The sequence below is a fragment of the Papilio xuthus genome, unplaced genomic scaffold (genome assembly GCF_000836235.2).
Source record: "Papilio xuthus unplaced genomic scaffold, Pxut_1.1 DF825928.1, whole genome shotgun sequence".
Lineage (NCBI taxonomy): Eukaryota > Metazoa > Arthropoda > Insecta > Lepidoptera > Papilionidae > Papilio > Papilio xuthus.
This window is the reverse complement of record NW_013532721.1, coordinates 5,829,483-5,844,794: the sequence shown is the minus strand read 5'-3', so window position 1 is coordinate 5,844,794 and position 15,312 is coordinate 5,829,483. Positions and strand designations below refer to the sequence as shown.

General features: G+C 35.1%; 3 protein-coding genes across 3 annotated transcripts; all 3 read left to right on the top strand.

Annotated features, from left to right (window-relative positions):
* LOC106125090 (uncharacterized) lies at positions 1–1,878 on the top strand. The gene is made up of 4 exons (XM_013322170.1): positions 1–66; positions 212–721; positions 840–1,000; positions 1,617–1,878. Exons 1-4 carry the CDS (start codon positions 55–57, stop codon positions 1,876–1,878), a joined length of 945 nt encoding a protein of 314 aa, XP_013177624.1. The 5' UTR covers positions 1–54.
* A 408-nt stretch (positions 1,879–2,286) lies between these two features.
* CPR97 (cuticular protein RR-2 motif 97) lies at positions 2,287–3,244 on the top strand. Its single transcript, NM_001312732.1, is given in 3 exon segments — positions 2,287–2,325; positions 2,459–2,788; positions 2,939–3,244. Coding segments are annotated over 3 exon segments (606 nt in total). The 5' UTR covers positions 2,287–2,313; the 3' UTR covers positions 3,203–3,244.
* Positions 3,245–4,942: 1,698 nt separating this feature from the next.
* Positions 4,943–9,185, top strand: LOC106125089 (cuticular protein RR-2 motif 98). Its single transcript, XM_013322169.1, has 6 exons — positions 4,943–4,997; positions 5,120–5,464; positions 5,565–5,827; positions 8,238–8,253; positions 8,362–8,685; positions 8,837–9,185. Exons 1-6 carry the CDS (start codon positions 4,986–4,988, stop codon positions 9,098–9,100), a joined length of 1,224 nt encoding a protein of 407 aa, XP_013177623.1. The 5' UTR covers positions 4,943–4,985; the 3' UTR covers positions 9,101–9,185.
* The last annotated feature ends 6,127 nt before the right edge of the window (positions 9,186–15,312 follow it).

The following is a 15,312-nucleotide window of genomic DNA, read 5'->3' as shown; positions in this document are numbered from 1 at the left end:
GTTAACATTTTTATTTTAACATTCCGATTGCTACTTATGTAGTACATTTACATAATGCGTGTCAAAGTAAGTGTGATTTAATAATATACAATTAATAATCCAGCACTTTATTAGTTTTTAGTTCACTATAAATTCAGTTACGTCAAAGATTGCATTAATTTTAATGTCAGTAAAAAATTCAATAACGACTAAGTACAATATTTCTTTTCAGAATATACTATTGGTACTCGTAGTGGAAATTTATATTATAGAATCCGATTCGTTGCATGCATTTTCAATTCAAAATGGTAATGAAGATATATCGAATCCTAACAATAACCAGGAATCGTTACATAAGCTTACGTCATCAGCGCCAGAATTTGAACATATACACGATCAAGAACCAACTGTAAAAAATACAGCCGGAGGTAAAAATGCGAAGGACCAATATGGTTACGCCAGTATCCAATACGCACCCTTAATTCTGAAAGCCGATGAATATAAAATTAAAGAAGAAATACAAGTGAATCCAACGATTCCTGGGTTTATTCTTAGTAATTTTGAATTAAGCAAAAGTAACATAGAACCAAGGCTGGAAGATAATAATTCTCGCGAGGACTCACGTGGATCAATAATACACGGCCATAATATTCAGATACAGGAACCACAAAGAAATTTTCCGGAATACAAAGAAGTGAACAAAGAGAACTCTGATTTGACAACTAAGGAAACCGTTAATCGGGTACATTTCTTAAAATATAAAATATTAAATAGAAAGAGGAATGTCTTAATTGTTTTTATTAGATAAACTATACTTCTTTCCACACGATGTGTCCCATAAAATTGTTTTCTTTTTATAGGTCAGCATAGGTAATCCATTTATGTACCAATATAAAACAGAAAAAATAACAGAAGAGCCAATCGAAGTCGAATTAGGAAATCAAGAATTATTAAATAGCCCAGAGCAGCCTGTAAAGAAGTATATTATGCTCTCTAAACAATACAACAATAATGCGAATGGGTAAGTTATGCTGCTATACTCATTCTATTGTAGTCTATATTATTAATTAGGTAAAATGTAGTGACCTTGAATTTGTACCAAAACAACTGATGTATCTTTTAGACTGTGAATCTGGTTCCTCTATTAGCTAGACTAGACTTTCAACAGTGGTAGAGCCCGCTTTAACATCTTCGCACGAATTGCCCCGGCTCGCCCGGTGAAATACCACGACCACACAGAAGACAGGCGTCAAGTGGAAGCAATTCCGCGTTTCGTCTGATGAGTGTGCGTCCCGGAGGCTTAATTTAGTCATCTTTCCCTTCCCACCCTTTTGCTTATAAGGAAAGAATGGGAAATGGAAGTGGACTTTCCGGATGAGAGGATGCATGGAAAGGGAAAATATTTTTTTTCTGTGCATCCTCTCCTCCGTCGATTAAAGGTAGGTAACGCATATGCAATTGCGTATGTCTATAGGCAACGGTCACTTCACTATTTCAGCGATTGCAGGTGGCCGCTCGCTGGTCTGCTATCTTATGATAAAAAAAGACTAAGCGCAGCTAAATTTCTTTCATAAACGTTAGCAAACCGGAAAAAAATGTTGTGGACCATATTCATCAGTTGTGTGTATTTCTTTCAGTTTCGATCGAAATAGAGTTCTATATCAAAAAGAAACACCTATGCTTCAACCACAACTGGTTCACGTAAGACCTTATAGACTCCATTTGAATGTAGCGCGTGCTTTTAACATCGTCAATGCGCCTGTGAAAAGCAGATATATATCCAAATTGCTACCTTCATGCCACCATAATGTACATAAATCTGATTCAACGCATCTGATAACGCCGGCTGAAAGACAAACGAAATTATATCCAATGCAGTTTAACTACAGCAGAATTTAAACCGATAAAGATTATGCTTTTATGGATATTTAGCAATAATAAAAAAAATTATATGAAACTGCTATTTTATTCCCTGAAACTCTGTCACTTGTATAGGTACTAAAGAAAATCCTTCTCATCCACTCTATAACCTGATGTTTTATTTTAAGTAAGGAAATTAATATTTCACCATGTCCGTGATAATGAAAGATATAATTTCCGTTAATCTAAAAAGTCACACGAGTGAACTCAATTAATTATAACCATCATTCAGATATTAATCAATTAAGACGATGATTTGATTCATTGACCGGTAAATTAGTAATAGGGGAAGGTCAACGAGCTCGTTTGACAACTTCCACCTCTATTGGTAAGTGCTACGATATACTATAAAATATAGACGAAACTATTGCATATCATCAGTTGACAGAGCAACCGTTAGTTAAACATACAAAAATGTTCGCTAAAGTAAGTAAAAATAATTTTATATATTTTTTTAGAATTCTTCAGGTATATTATACAGTTGTTTTTGGTTATTATAATAAAAAATAATACATTAATAAAAATTATTAGTCATACTTACTATAACATCTTTTTTCAGTTCGTAGCTGTGTGCGCCTTAGTGGCTGTCGCCAAGGCTGGTCTGCTCCCCTCTGCGGTCCATTACTCTCCTGCCGAGGCCGTCTCCTCACAGAGCATCGTGCGCCACGACCAGCCCCGTGGTATTGCCACCAAGCTGGTAGCTGCTCCCCTGGCCAAATTGGCTGTAGCCGCCCCCGTATACCACGCGCCCGCTCCCGTCGCATACGCGCCCGCCCCTGTCGCCTACGCGTCCGCCCCTGTCGCCTACGCTCCCACACCCGCTGTATACCGCGCTCCCGCCCAGTACTCAGCCCCCATCGCTAAAGTGCTTGCACAGCCTGAGGAAGTTGTAAGTTCCCAAAAATTCCGTTTGTTATTTCTTTTAATTGTATAAAATTATGGCAACACAACATCATCGTGAAGTACAACAAGGAGTGTAAAAGCAATAGTTTATTATCAATGCAACATCCTTATTTACTTACTATGCTCATATTTCCAGGCATACCCTAAATACGACTTCACATACTCCGTTGCTGATGGCCACACCGGAGACAACAAGTCCCAGCAAGAATCCCGCGACGGTGATGTTGTGAAGGGCTCATATTCTCTGCAAGAGGCCGACGGCTCCATCAGGACTGTGGAGTACACCGCTGATGACCACAACGGTTTCAACGCGGTCGTGCACAACAGCGCCCCCAAGTCCGCTCCCGCCCTCATCAAGGCTCCCGTCTACGCGTCAGCACCAATCTACTACAAACACTAAATAGTCATTCGTTGCCATTATATTAAATGTTAATTGATTAGTTATTTATTTAAATAAAGTGATTAATTTGTATAAACATGTATTGTTTGTTCCTAAATACTTTTAGACATTATAGTTAGAATCCTTTTTTCAAGTGTCAGAATGATTACTGAGGGGACACAAACGTCAACCTTTAAGTAAAGCTAGCGTTGCGTTTTACACTGGCACAGTGTCGGATTTTCTTCCTAACAATACAGAAACTGTACTTATTAGAGGTTATTCTGATTGACTACGTTCACGCTTAATTCTGCAATGCAATGCTCCTTAGGTAATAAAACGATTCAAAATACCTTGTATATTTAATTAAAGCGAAATCTCACTATTTACCTTTGTCACGTTCGAGAAATCCGCCTATATGTGATAGCAATATTGTACGAAACTGTGGGTTACGATTTTGAAAAAAAAAACATTAATTTGAGATAGTATATCAGTCAGATTTTTTAAAACAATCATTACGAGTTACATTTTTGATAGGCTTTATGGAGTCAATAACTAATAAAATAGTAACTAACAAAAGACGGCTTTTTAAAGGACAGCTGCAATACTTATAAATTGAAAATAAGTAATTATGGCCAAATAAATACTTCTGTTATAAAAATGCTGAAGCTGTAATAAAATACAGTAATAAGACAAAATATACTGTTAAACTAGTAAAATATTTTGCCGAGAAAGCGGGATTAGGTCAAAACTTTTTACCAGCAAATTCACAAACAGCGGTAACGTAAGTATAGTAAAACCAAAAATTACACGACGCTGTTTTTAACGATAAGGAAGACTAAAGACGTCTGTAAAATATATCTATTTAGACACAGGTTGACTAGATTAGTGTCATATTAAAGCAGAAAGATATTAAGAGGACAAAAAACAGAAGAGTATGATTGTGGATTAGCCAAAAGAAATGTGCCAGAACCACCGCAAAAGAAAATCCGTATTCTCTTCCTTCCTCTCTGGGACAAGGGCATGATTGGTATTGTTATTGAAGTAAGATTTAATGCGATATTTCTGCGAGATACAACAATTTCATTACCGGAATACTGATACTTGTTAAAATTATATTTGGAGATTTTATTTTATTTGTATGAAATCATAAGTCGTATAATATACGTATATTACTGGCAAACTAATTTCTCGCTACTCTGCGACTGTGATCATATATTATGTAAAGAGTTAAGATGTAAATACTATTAACTTTACATAGATATTACCTAGACTTGTGTAATTTACATAGATTTCAGAATTCATTTTTCTGCTTCTGTAATGCCTAGACTGAGAGAGTTATAAAAAATTAAATTAATATAATTTAAAACTTAACAATTAATAACAGACGTGTTTCTCAGATGTTAAATTCTCTACATTGCCTTCTGGGTGTTCCGGCCAAAAATCTTAAACATTCCAGTGAATTATTAATTCTAAAACGAATAGAGCTATATAGCTCAATTCTTATGAACACTCTGAAAATAATAGTTGGTTATGACATGAAATAATTGTACTACTGAAAGTGTGTATCATCGCAATTATTCATTTGTTTCAAAGTACCTAGACAACAGATATTTCGCTGATTAAGCCGGTCCATTCACGAAACAGCTATTAATGTTGCAGAGCTAACACCACCAACAAAATCAGCCGGAGGCGAGGACATTGAACTGGTTTTAAATCAGCCATTAACTATTGAAGGCACCAGTCAACTATATAAATGGCAAACTATACTTTAATTAATCATTCTGTTCAGAAGTACCACAGTAAAATGTTCTCCAAAGTAAGTTACTTATGTTGGTAAAATTTAAAAAATATATTAGGATCCATAAATTTAGCATCAATTTAATGTCCATAATAATGTTTTCACTACATAAAAATAATCATATCCGCATAATTTTTCAGATCGTGACTTTGTGCGCTATTGTGGCGGTGTCCCAGGCGGGACTCCTGCCAGCAGCCGTGCACTACTCATCTGCGGCAGCCGTCTCCTCCCAGAGCATTGTGCGTCACGACCAGCCTGCTCTTGCCACCAAGCTGGTTGCCGCTGCGCCCGTCGCCAAGCTGGCCGTCGCTGCCCCTGCTGTGTACCACGCTGCCCCCGCAGTGTACCACTCTGCCCCCGCAGTGTACCACTCTGCCCCTGCCCCCGCAGTATACCACTCTGCCCCAGCTCCCGCCGTGTATCACGCCGCCCCTGTCCACTACGCAGCCCCCGTCGCTAAAGTGCTCGCTCAGCCTGAGGAAATCGTAAGTTTCCCAAATATGTCATTTCTTGACAACTTTGACACATAAAATTGCGTACACTGCGGACATCTGGTTATAAAAAACTAAATTTTCATATTTCTAGGCGTACCCTAAATACGACTTCACATACTCCGTCGCTGACGGCCACACCGGAGACAACAAGTCCCAGCAAGAATCCCGCGACGGCGATGTTGTTAAGGGCTCGTACTCGTTCCACGAGGCCGATGGCTCCATCAGAACTGTGGAGTACTCCGCTGACGACCACAGCGGCTTCAACGCGGTCGTGCACAACACCGCTCCCACAGCCGCACCCGCCATCATCAAGACCCCAGTCTACACCGCCCATGCTCCCGCCTACTACCATTAGAACCTCAAATAACTGTTAAAGAATGCTTGCAAATGTTAGTTTATTAGTTATTTATTGTAATATACGAAAAAAGTTCTTTGCAAAACAACATTTTTTCTACCATCATCGACCCTCTCTTCTATCTTTGTAATAGAAAAATAGCAGTTCGATGCCATGATGTTAAATGTTAATTGATTATAACGTTTGAATTGAGTAAATAAAAAAAAATCAAACTTGACATGTTCTCACACTAAGCAATTTTGCGACATTAAAGAATGTGCAAGTAAAATAGTCTCTTAAGCATTTTTAGTGTTGTATTAAAAAAGGTGCATCAAGCCTAAAGAGGATCGACACCCCTTCTTCTTCAACAATTCTAAATTAATTTAATATACTCTTTGTTGTCATAAAAAGAATAGTAATGTCTGTAAAATAATTCAATTTAAATCCAATATTTAGTTAACATATAATGTTATTATATACTAACTATCGCCCGCGACTATATATATTAATAAGCGGAATTAAAAATACCTTTATTAGTACCCTATGTGTTCTTCCAGACTATGTTCTACATCTATGCCAAATAGCGAGATACTTTAGCCGCTCTGGAGATACCTCCTAACATGCATCCATCTATCCATCCATCTTAACACTCGCATTCATAATATTAGTAAGAAGTTAAATAGTAAGAAACAAGATGATGTTAAATGTGTTTTATCCAAAACTAGCTGTCGCCCGCGACTCCGTCCACTTGGAATGAAAAAAAAACTTAATTAGTTCCCGGCAATTATTCGAATCACCTTTTTAACCTTCCCTAGACCTCAACGAACAATTCAAGACCAAGATAAGATAAATCCGTTCAGCCGTTTTCGAGTTTTAGCGAGACTAACGAACAGCAATTAATTGTAATATACGTACACTAGCGGACCCGACAGACGTTGTCCTGTCTACACGTCTTTAATTTGAAAATTTCAAACTTTTTTTAATAAGCTAAAACATTCTGGACCATTTTGATGAAAATTATTATTCAAATGTTATGACAATATCCAACATATATATGGAGTTGAGTTTGACACTGCGATGGTAGCGCCGTCTGTCGGATCCAATGTAAAACATTCGAAAATCAACAACTACTAATAAACTAAAAATTAATTAAAAAAACATTGTCCAGCGGACAAAATTGTGAATCTAAACCATTCCCAGATCCCCTTGAACACACACAAAAAATTTCATCAAATTCAAAACAAACATCAGTCGCTTGAGAGAAGTTCAGTGACATACACACTCACAGAAGAATTATATATATAAAGATATAGATTATGCGATTGATTAATAGCCGTTTTAAGTGCTATAGGATAATGGCAAAGGCAGTAGCCTATAACTATTGGCTGTTATGAAAAGTACTAAAGAAGCAAAGCAATATTTATGTTTTTTTCATCTTGCTCCTAAAGACGTAACATGACATCGGAGAGTAGATATAAGTATAAAAATAGTACCATCGGTCCAGGATTGTACAGACCATAGTTTACAATAGTTCTAGGAAATTTTCTGAATGAAATCTGTTTACGTATAAATAAAACACAATATATAAGTAGAAAATTGCTTCATTTTCATTTATTCACCTCATCAAATGAGACGAATAAATGAAAATTTTAACCTTGAACGTCATTCAAAAGAACTATGAAATTAAAATAATTAGTAATAACAAAACAACTCCCTGGGTTTTTTGTTGGAGACTGCAAATACTACTTATTATTTGAAAAATATAAGTAAGTCATTTGACAAACTTGGTGAAAGGTTTAGAATACAGGAGGTTACAATGAAATAGACTAAAATACATACTTACGTAAATTCAATTAAAATATGACCCGGTGACAGTCGAAAAAAAAATTATAATTTAAATATTCCTCAGGACTCTACCTATATACCTCACTTTAAAAAATATATATTTTTTCTTTAATCATCATCAGTCAGTGGTAAAGAAGAAAACATAATAGTTCACAATTTACCAATGCGTTCTAGGTATCATCCCATCCTTACATCCAATGAACAATGGAGAGAAAAATTATTTTTGTCTTTTTCTGTTTCTCACCCATAAAAACTTTTACCGTACATTTAATAGAAAAATATACTTTATTTAATAGAAAAGTATTCTCCTCGTTTCCATTAATTTCTTACATCGTGTACCAACATTCTGTATCCTTTAACCTCATCTTGACTATTAAAAATAATTAAAATGAACAAACGCAGCTTAAAAGCACAGAACAATTTAAAATGTAACACTTTGACCTATGTGCATACATTTGTCAAAATCAGCCCGCGGCGAGGACATTGAACTGGTTTTAGATTAGGCAGAAACTATTGAAGGTGGCACTCGAGTATATAAACACAGAACTATGCCTTAATTAATCATTCTATCTTGAACTAACATAGCAAAATGTTCTCCAAAGTAAGTTCTACTATAATAAGTACATAGAGTAATAAAAAAACTACACACAAGTGAACATTTTTGGTATTCTAACATTTTCACTGTTTTCTAACATAAATTATTTTCCAGATCGTGACTTTGTGCGCTATTGTGGCGGTGTCCCAGGCGGGACTCCTGCCGGCAGCCGTGCACTACTCACCCGCAGCAGCCGTCTCCTCCCAGAGCATTGTGCGTCACGACCAGCCCGCTCTTGCCACCAAGCTGATATCCGCAGCGCCTGTAGCCAAGCTGGCCGTCGCTGCACCTGCAGTGTACCACGCTGCCCCCGCAGTGTACCACTCTGCCCCTGCCCCCGCAGTGTACCACTCTGCCCCAGCTCCCGCCGTGTATCACGCCGCCCCTGTCCACTACGCAGCCCCCGTCGCTAAAGTGCTTGCTCAGCCTGAGGAAATCGTAAGTTTCCCAAATATATCATTATTTGACAACTTTTTCATCAAAATAATTGTAGCATACACTACGGTCATCTAACTTCGTTTAAGCAATATTTTACCTTAACACAGAATATATAAAAAACTAAAACAAAACTTAATGTTCATATTTCCAGGCGTACCCCAAATACGACTTCACCTACTCCGTCGCTGACGGCCACACCGGAGACAACAAGTCCCAGCAGGAATCCCGTGATGGCGATGTTGTGAAGGGCTCATACTCGTTCCACGAGGCCGATGGCTCCATTAGAACTGTGGAGTACTCCGCTGATGACCACAGTGGCTTCAACGCGGTCGTGCACAACACCGCTCCCACAGCCGCACCCGCCATCATCAAGACCCCAGTCTACACAGCCCATGCTCCCGCCTACTACCATTAAAACCACAAATTATTGTTAAAGAAGACTTGCAAATGTTAGTTTACTAGTTATTTATTGTAATATACGAAAAAAGTTCTTTGCAAAACATTGTTTTTTTATTTAACTAAAATAGAAAGAGTCGTCACTGTTGTTATTTAAACTTTAGACCGTGAACAAAAAGTTCTGTATTTTCTATTCTCATTAAATGCCTTTATAAATTACATATGAATATCTATAAAACGTCTTTAACCACTTTTAAAAATAGGTAGGGAACATTGGCGTTTCGAGTTTTCTCACCTAAGCGCCTGTCACTGGCCCATCGGCAAAATTACAAAGTAGCAATTTTAGTACTGTTCAAAACTTTACCTAACATTTGCTGATAAATTCTGAATCAAGCATTACACAATTTTCCCCATATATCACCATGTGAAAAACTTGCAAACAACAAAATTATCAACATGTTATACAACCAATAATGTTACATTAAAGCTTTATCTCTTCTTTTCGTTGTCGTTTGTTTTACTAACAACGCGATTCTCTTATTTTGTCACTTGACTTTTTTTTTAAAACATGCACTATTCTTCATGGCCAGTACCACCTCTATGATAGTAGACACACTCATAAGATACCCCATATGTTGATACGTCAAACTTTACTAACCAACCTTTCAGAAGAACCATACTAATATCATAAAATGCGAAACTTTAGATGAATGGATGGATGTTTGTTTGAAGGTATCTCTGGAACGGCTCAACGGATATTTATGAAATTTGGTACAGATGTAGAACATAGTCTGAAGGAACATATAGGCTACTGATTAGGTTTTTTTTTATTTCGCGCGGACGAATTCACGGCGACAGCTAGTATAGGTATGTATTAAAAATACAAAGTAATTAAATGGGTTTATATAGATTAAAATTATCTTACATACAATGGTTATGTTCGATTGTAATTTCAGATATTTTCAAGGCATTGGAAATTACAAAATCTTTAGTTATAATTCTATTACAATAGGATCACAGCTCGTATTAAATTCGAACGAGTTTTTGCGAGATAATATCGGAACGTAACCCACTCTCTTTTGTTAAATTTTGTCTATAGATTTAAACTAAAGGGGAAATTGGGCAATATGTATCGATAGTTGTTAATAAAGTAACAAATATCGTTAAATGTTGAAAAAAATAGCACAAACTAAAAATAACGTGTTTAAAGGCCTTTGAAAATACTACAAGTAACGTGAAAAGGAGAAACTTCACTTTATGGATTTAAAAAATAAGTTTATACGATCAATTACTTTGAAATTATTCAAGTTTCTGTAAATACGAAAAATTATGAAACATTGTTTTGCACGCATTTTTGAAATTTTTAGCTTCAAGTTTCTAGAATTCAGTATTCCATTTGAGTCAATTCTCCCCTTTTTGTAAACCTATTGATGAAAAAGTAGCTTTAACATTGTTTTTAGATTTGCTGAGATTTGAACTATGCGATTACATACCTATTTAACTAGACTAGAATAGCATGGATAAGCCTTCATAAATTAATAAACCAATAATATCTAGTGTAGTCAGTGAATATAATATTTTAATCGTCCATGTTTTATTTTGAACTTCCAATATTCATGGTTGACTTTTGTTGTTTTGACAACTCCGTCATTACTTCGTTTTAATTCCAAGAATTTCAGTCTCTACTTTTATTACACTTTTTTAAAACAAAACATAAATAATTCTATTATCATACATACAAGTGATAAAATGAGACCTGAAAATCTGGAGAGGTGTAATATAAAAGTATATTCCACTCTATTCTAACGTTAACAATTTTAATAGTTTTTTTAGAAATATGATTTACTAGTTTTTATATAACACTTTCTCGAGTATAAAATATTTTTCTAGAGTATAAAAGGGATCAAACTTTATCATTTAATTAACAGTTTCACAGTACATCTTGTTAGAGTTGGTTCATCTATACATCGTGAAATTTGTTCAAGGGTAATAAATTTAATTTTAATTAATTAATCTAGAAATTCTAAACTGATATATAAACACGGCTAAACACTCACGTATATACGTCCGGTGGCGGCACCGACTAGTTTGAATAATTTAATAGCTAGAAATTCTATTCTTTTGTTTAAACTATTTGGATTTGATTTCCCTATAAAGTAGTTTATTCTTTTGTTTGTTTTTGGAAATTTTACTTGGAAGAAATAATATTATTTTTGTGATGATTTCACAGATGCTGTCGTTATTGTTTTGTCTGAGTGTCGCATCAGCTGTGCTTGTCGATCCGAATCATGATCGTCAAGAATACTACTCCACAGGAAATCCAAAGGGCTGGCAATATTTCAAACAATACCATCCTCCTAGTTCACCAGTTTTGTTTACTGCAGACACCCATGTAAGATACTCTATTTTGTAATTACTCCCTCTCGACTCTCTCTATTTTCAAGTTACACTATTTGGAAATAATTGTTGACTTCAGTTCTTTACCTTTGCTTAATTTTGCTGTGTGTTGTTGTTGTATTCTGACGAATTTAATTAATAAATAAAAAGCTTTTGTTATGTAAGTTTTTTTAAGACAAATTATTAGAGTATAGGTGCAAAATCATGGTGGCATAATTATTATTAATTAATAATTTTTATTACCAAAATACACAAAATTATAAGAGTAAGTATAAGGGCATACAAAGTTGTAAACTAAACTTATTTCCCAGGTGTATCCGAAGTATGAATTTGAATACGCAGTTTCTGACAAACGGACCGGAGATCATAAACATCACTATGAAACAAGAGACGGTAACAAAGTCCGCGGAGAGTATAGTCTTGTGGAACCAGATGGCTCCTTCAGAAAAGTGCAATATAACGCTGACCACCATAATGGGTATGTAGGATGTGAATATATAATCAATATATAAAGAGACCAGGATAAGTTATAAGCCAGATTTTTATCGTAAATACACTACTTTAATACTTTTAGACATTATTAGTTAGAATCCTTTGGTGCGAATGGCGCGCTTTCGTTACCAAGTCAAGTGTCAGAATTATATAGTGAGGGGACATAAACGTTGACATTTTAATAAGGCTAGTGTTGCGCCAGTACAACGGCACAGTGTCGGATTTCTTCCTAACAATACGTTGTTATTTAAACGTTTAAATTATTATTTTTTCACAGATTTAATGCCGTCGTTAGTAAAACTGTTCACAAGCATGGCGACCACGCTTTCTCGATATTCGGTCATACTCAGCACTTCATGCCACTTGGACAAGGCGTAAAGATCAATAAATTCTTCCCTAAGAAAGGCTATAGTCCTTATAATCCCATTGAAATAAATAAAAACCTTGATAACACTGCAACACAAACTATAGAGGAGATTGAGGTACCTGCCTTTGAAAGTAAAAATACTTCGACTGTTTCTGACGTCACTGAGAAATACGAACCCACAAATGTTCCAATTTTGGAAACATCAACAAAAGCAAGCAATTATGAATTGCCAATCATTAAAATGGAAGCCGTAGAAGGCCCTTTGGTTCAGGTATTACCAACGGAAATATCGACAACAACTAACAGCATACCAGACAAAGATGCAGAAAGCGCATACGCTTATAAATATTCTGAAAAGAATGAAGGTTATTCCTTAAGTGGAAACAACTCGACAGATGAAGATACTATAGTAAAAGAACATTATCCTGATTCAGAAGTTGCTTCATCATATTATTCTAGAATTTACTATGTTGGTTTTTAATGTACGGTTTATTTTATAATATTGTTTTTTAGTTATAATGTTGTTATTATTTTATAATATATTACGATACTTGTATTTTATTACCATCATTTATTTTTACGTTCATAAATCGAAAATGAAGTTTAGTCATCCAAATTAACTAAAAATGTATTAGCGCCAAACATTTGGCTTGAAACTTTTCAAAGTATTTCTAGATATTACCTTGTCCCTTTTTACCTCTCTAACCACCTTTCAAATTTCATTCAAAGAATGAAAGCCTGTATAGTATCCGATATCGGTGTTGGTTTTATTACTAGTATTATAAATGCGAATGTTTAGATGCTTGGTTCGATGGATGTTTGTTTGAAGGTATCTCCAGAACAGCTACATGAACCTTGCTGGAATTTGCATAGATCTGGAACACAGTCTGGAAAAACACAGAGGCTACTAAAGTATTTTTTAATTTCGCGCGGACGGAGGCGCCTGGGACAGCTAGTACAAAAGCCCAAAAATGGTTCCAATAAAATGTTAATATATTGCACTATCAATGGCTTAACATCAGCTGTATTACACATCATTAGTCTTATAGTATTTCATATTGACCAAAGCGGAAATCGAGAGCAGATTACTTAATAAACTTAGGTTTCTCGCCAACCCAGTTACCATCATACCTTCGCCGAAGCTTTGCCAATGCGGTCCCCATTCTAATCACTGTCTAAAATTACATTCGTAAATTAGACTAACATTAACTGCAGCATATTTTAAAGATTATATTTTTTGAAATAAAGTGTTACATTTATGATATGAATGAATACCTACATTAAATATTGTTAGATTTTAGCTAGAAATTTACAAAAAATAAATAAATTATATCATTGCTGGAAGGGGATTTGTTGATATAAAAGAATCGGTAAATGTCACTTTTAATTTCTGACAGTTTTACTAAGATTTAAAAGAATGTATAAAAGGTTAAAAATATCTGCGAAAAATAATGATGAAAAAAATAACGTAACTGTTGTAATATAATTTATTTTTTGTATTAGAAAGATATCGACTACACGTGATATACGAGCCGACGTTTTACGCAAACTCACAGCTGGGCTGGACTGACTTTGCATACTGTATTTTAATTATAAATAAGTAATTTAGACGAATCTATTTCCAGTTGTAGTAGTCAGCTGTCAGTACTAAACTGACGTAATTAAAATATTTACTGTTATTAAAGTAAGTAAGTAAGTAATAAAAAAGTTTAGTTGTAACTATTAAGTCATGCGATCCCAATTTTTTTTTCATTAAAATATTATTAGATTTTTGTTAATTTGCTATTATTTGTTGTACCATTCCAAGTAGGCTTGTAATAGGATATGGTTTACGACAATAGTCGAATGGCGGGATTTCAACATTCGACCACGTGACCGGATATCTATGCCCTTAACCATAAGGCTATTGGCGCTCTATATTTACTCCCTAAAACAGTATAGAGAGAATCTCTAACGTGAATTTGTTTACAACCAGTCATAAAAGTTCATGTTCAACTAGAACATAGATGTTGTAGACGCAGAAACTTCCATCACTATGACTAAATGACAGTACTTATTCGTAGTTATCATGCAAACATTGCACGCTGTGTTTTCAAGCATCGACAATGCTGGTAGGGACCGTTAGGTAACTGAATAACTATCGCGTCACTTTATATCTCATAATACATTCAAGGCGTTTATTAGTTTACGTAAGGGATTTGATAACAAGAGCAGAGGCAGGCTTAATCTGGTGCAGAATGCACAATTTCATTTGCTGACATAACTAGCCGCTGCTCAACCGCAAACTTGCACCACGCAAATATAACATCGCTTATGACATTCGTGTTACAAGTATGACAAATATAATAAATCTCGTTTTTAAACACTTTAACATGAGAGGACATGTTTCTTACCCAAAAGGTTAATAATTTTACTTTTAAATTGTAACGTAATACTTAACATCTGCTAGGTTTTCTTTATATCTACAAATAGATTAAAACAGTCGAAGCTTCTGATTTTTATATGGATTATTTATTATGGATTATACTTAGTTCAATTCTAGTAAAATATTGAATTCAATCAAACAGTCACTGGGAGCCCAATTTAAAACATTAATCTAGAATGGGAGATATAAATGTAGTCCTTAGGTTTCGAAAATGCAATCGATAATCAAATTTTAACCATAACATGAAGTCTACTAGCGTCATAGTAAAAAGCGTAATATAAAATTTTATGTAAAACCTAAACGTAATTCCTTCTCAATCAGATGAGATAACAAACTCTCTTGTCTAAGCAAATTCTAAGCTATATTAAACATATCTGATCCAATATTATGTTCAAGTTTTTTTGTATCTGTGAATTTATGAATTGTCTTTGTTATAATATAGTAATTCTTGAATATTATCACCACCTAAAAGGCCGGCAACGCATCTGCAGTTCCTCTGGTATTGCTGATGTCCATGGGCGTCGTTGAACACCTTGGTGTTCCCGCTGGT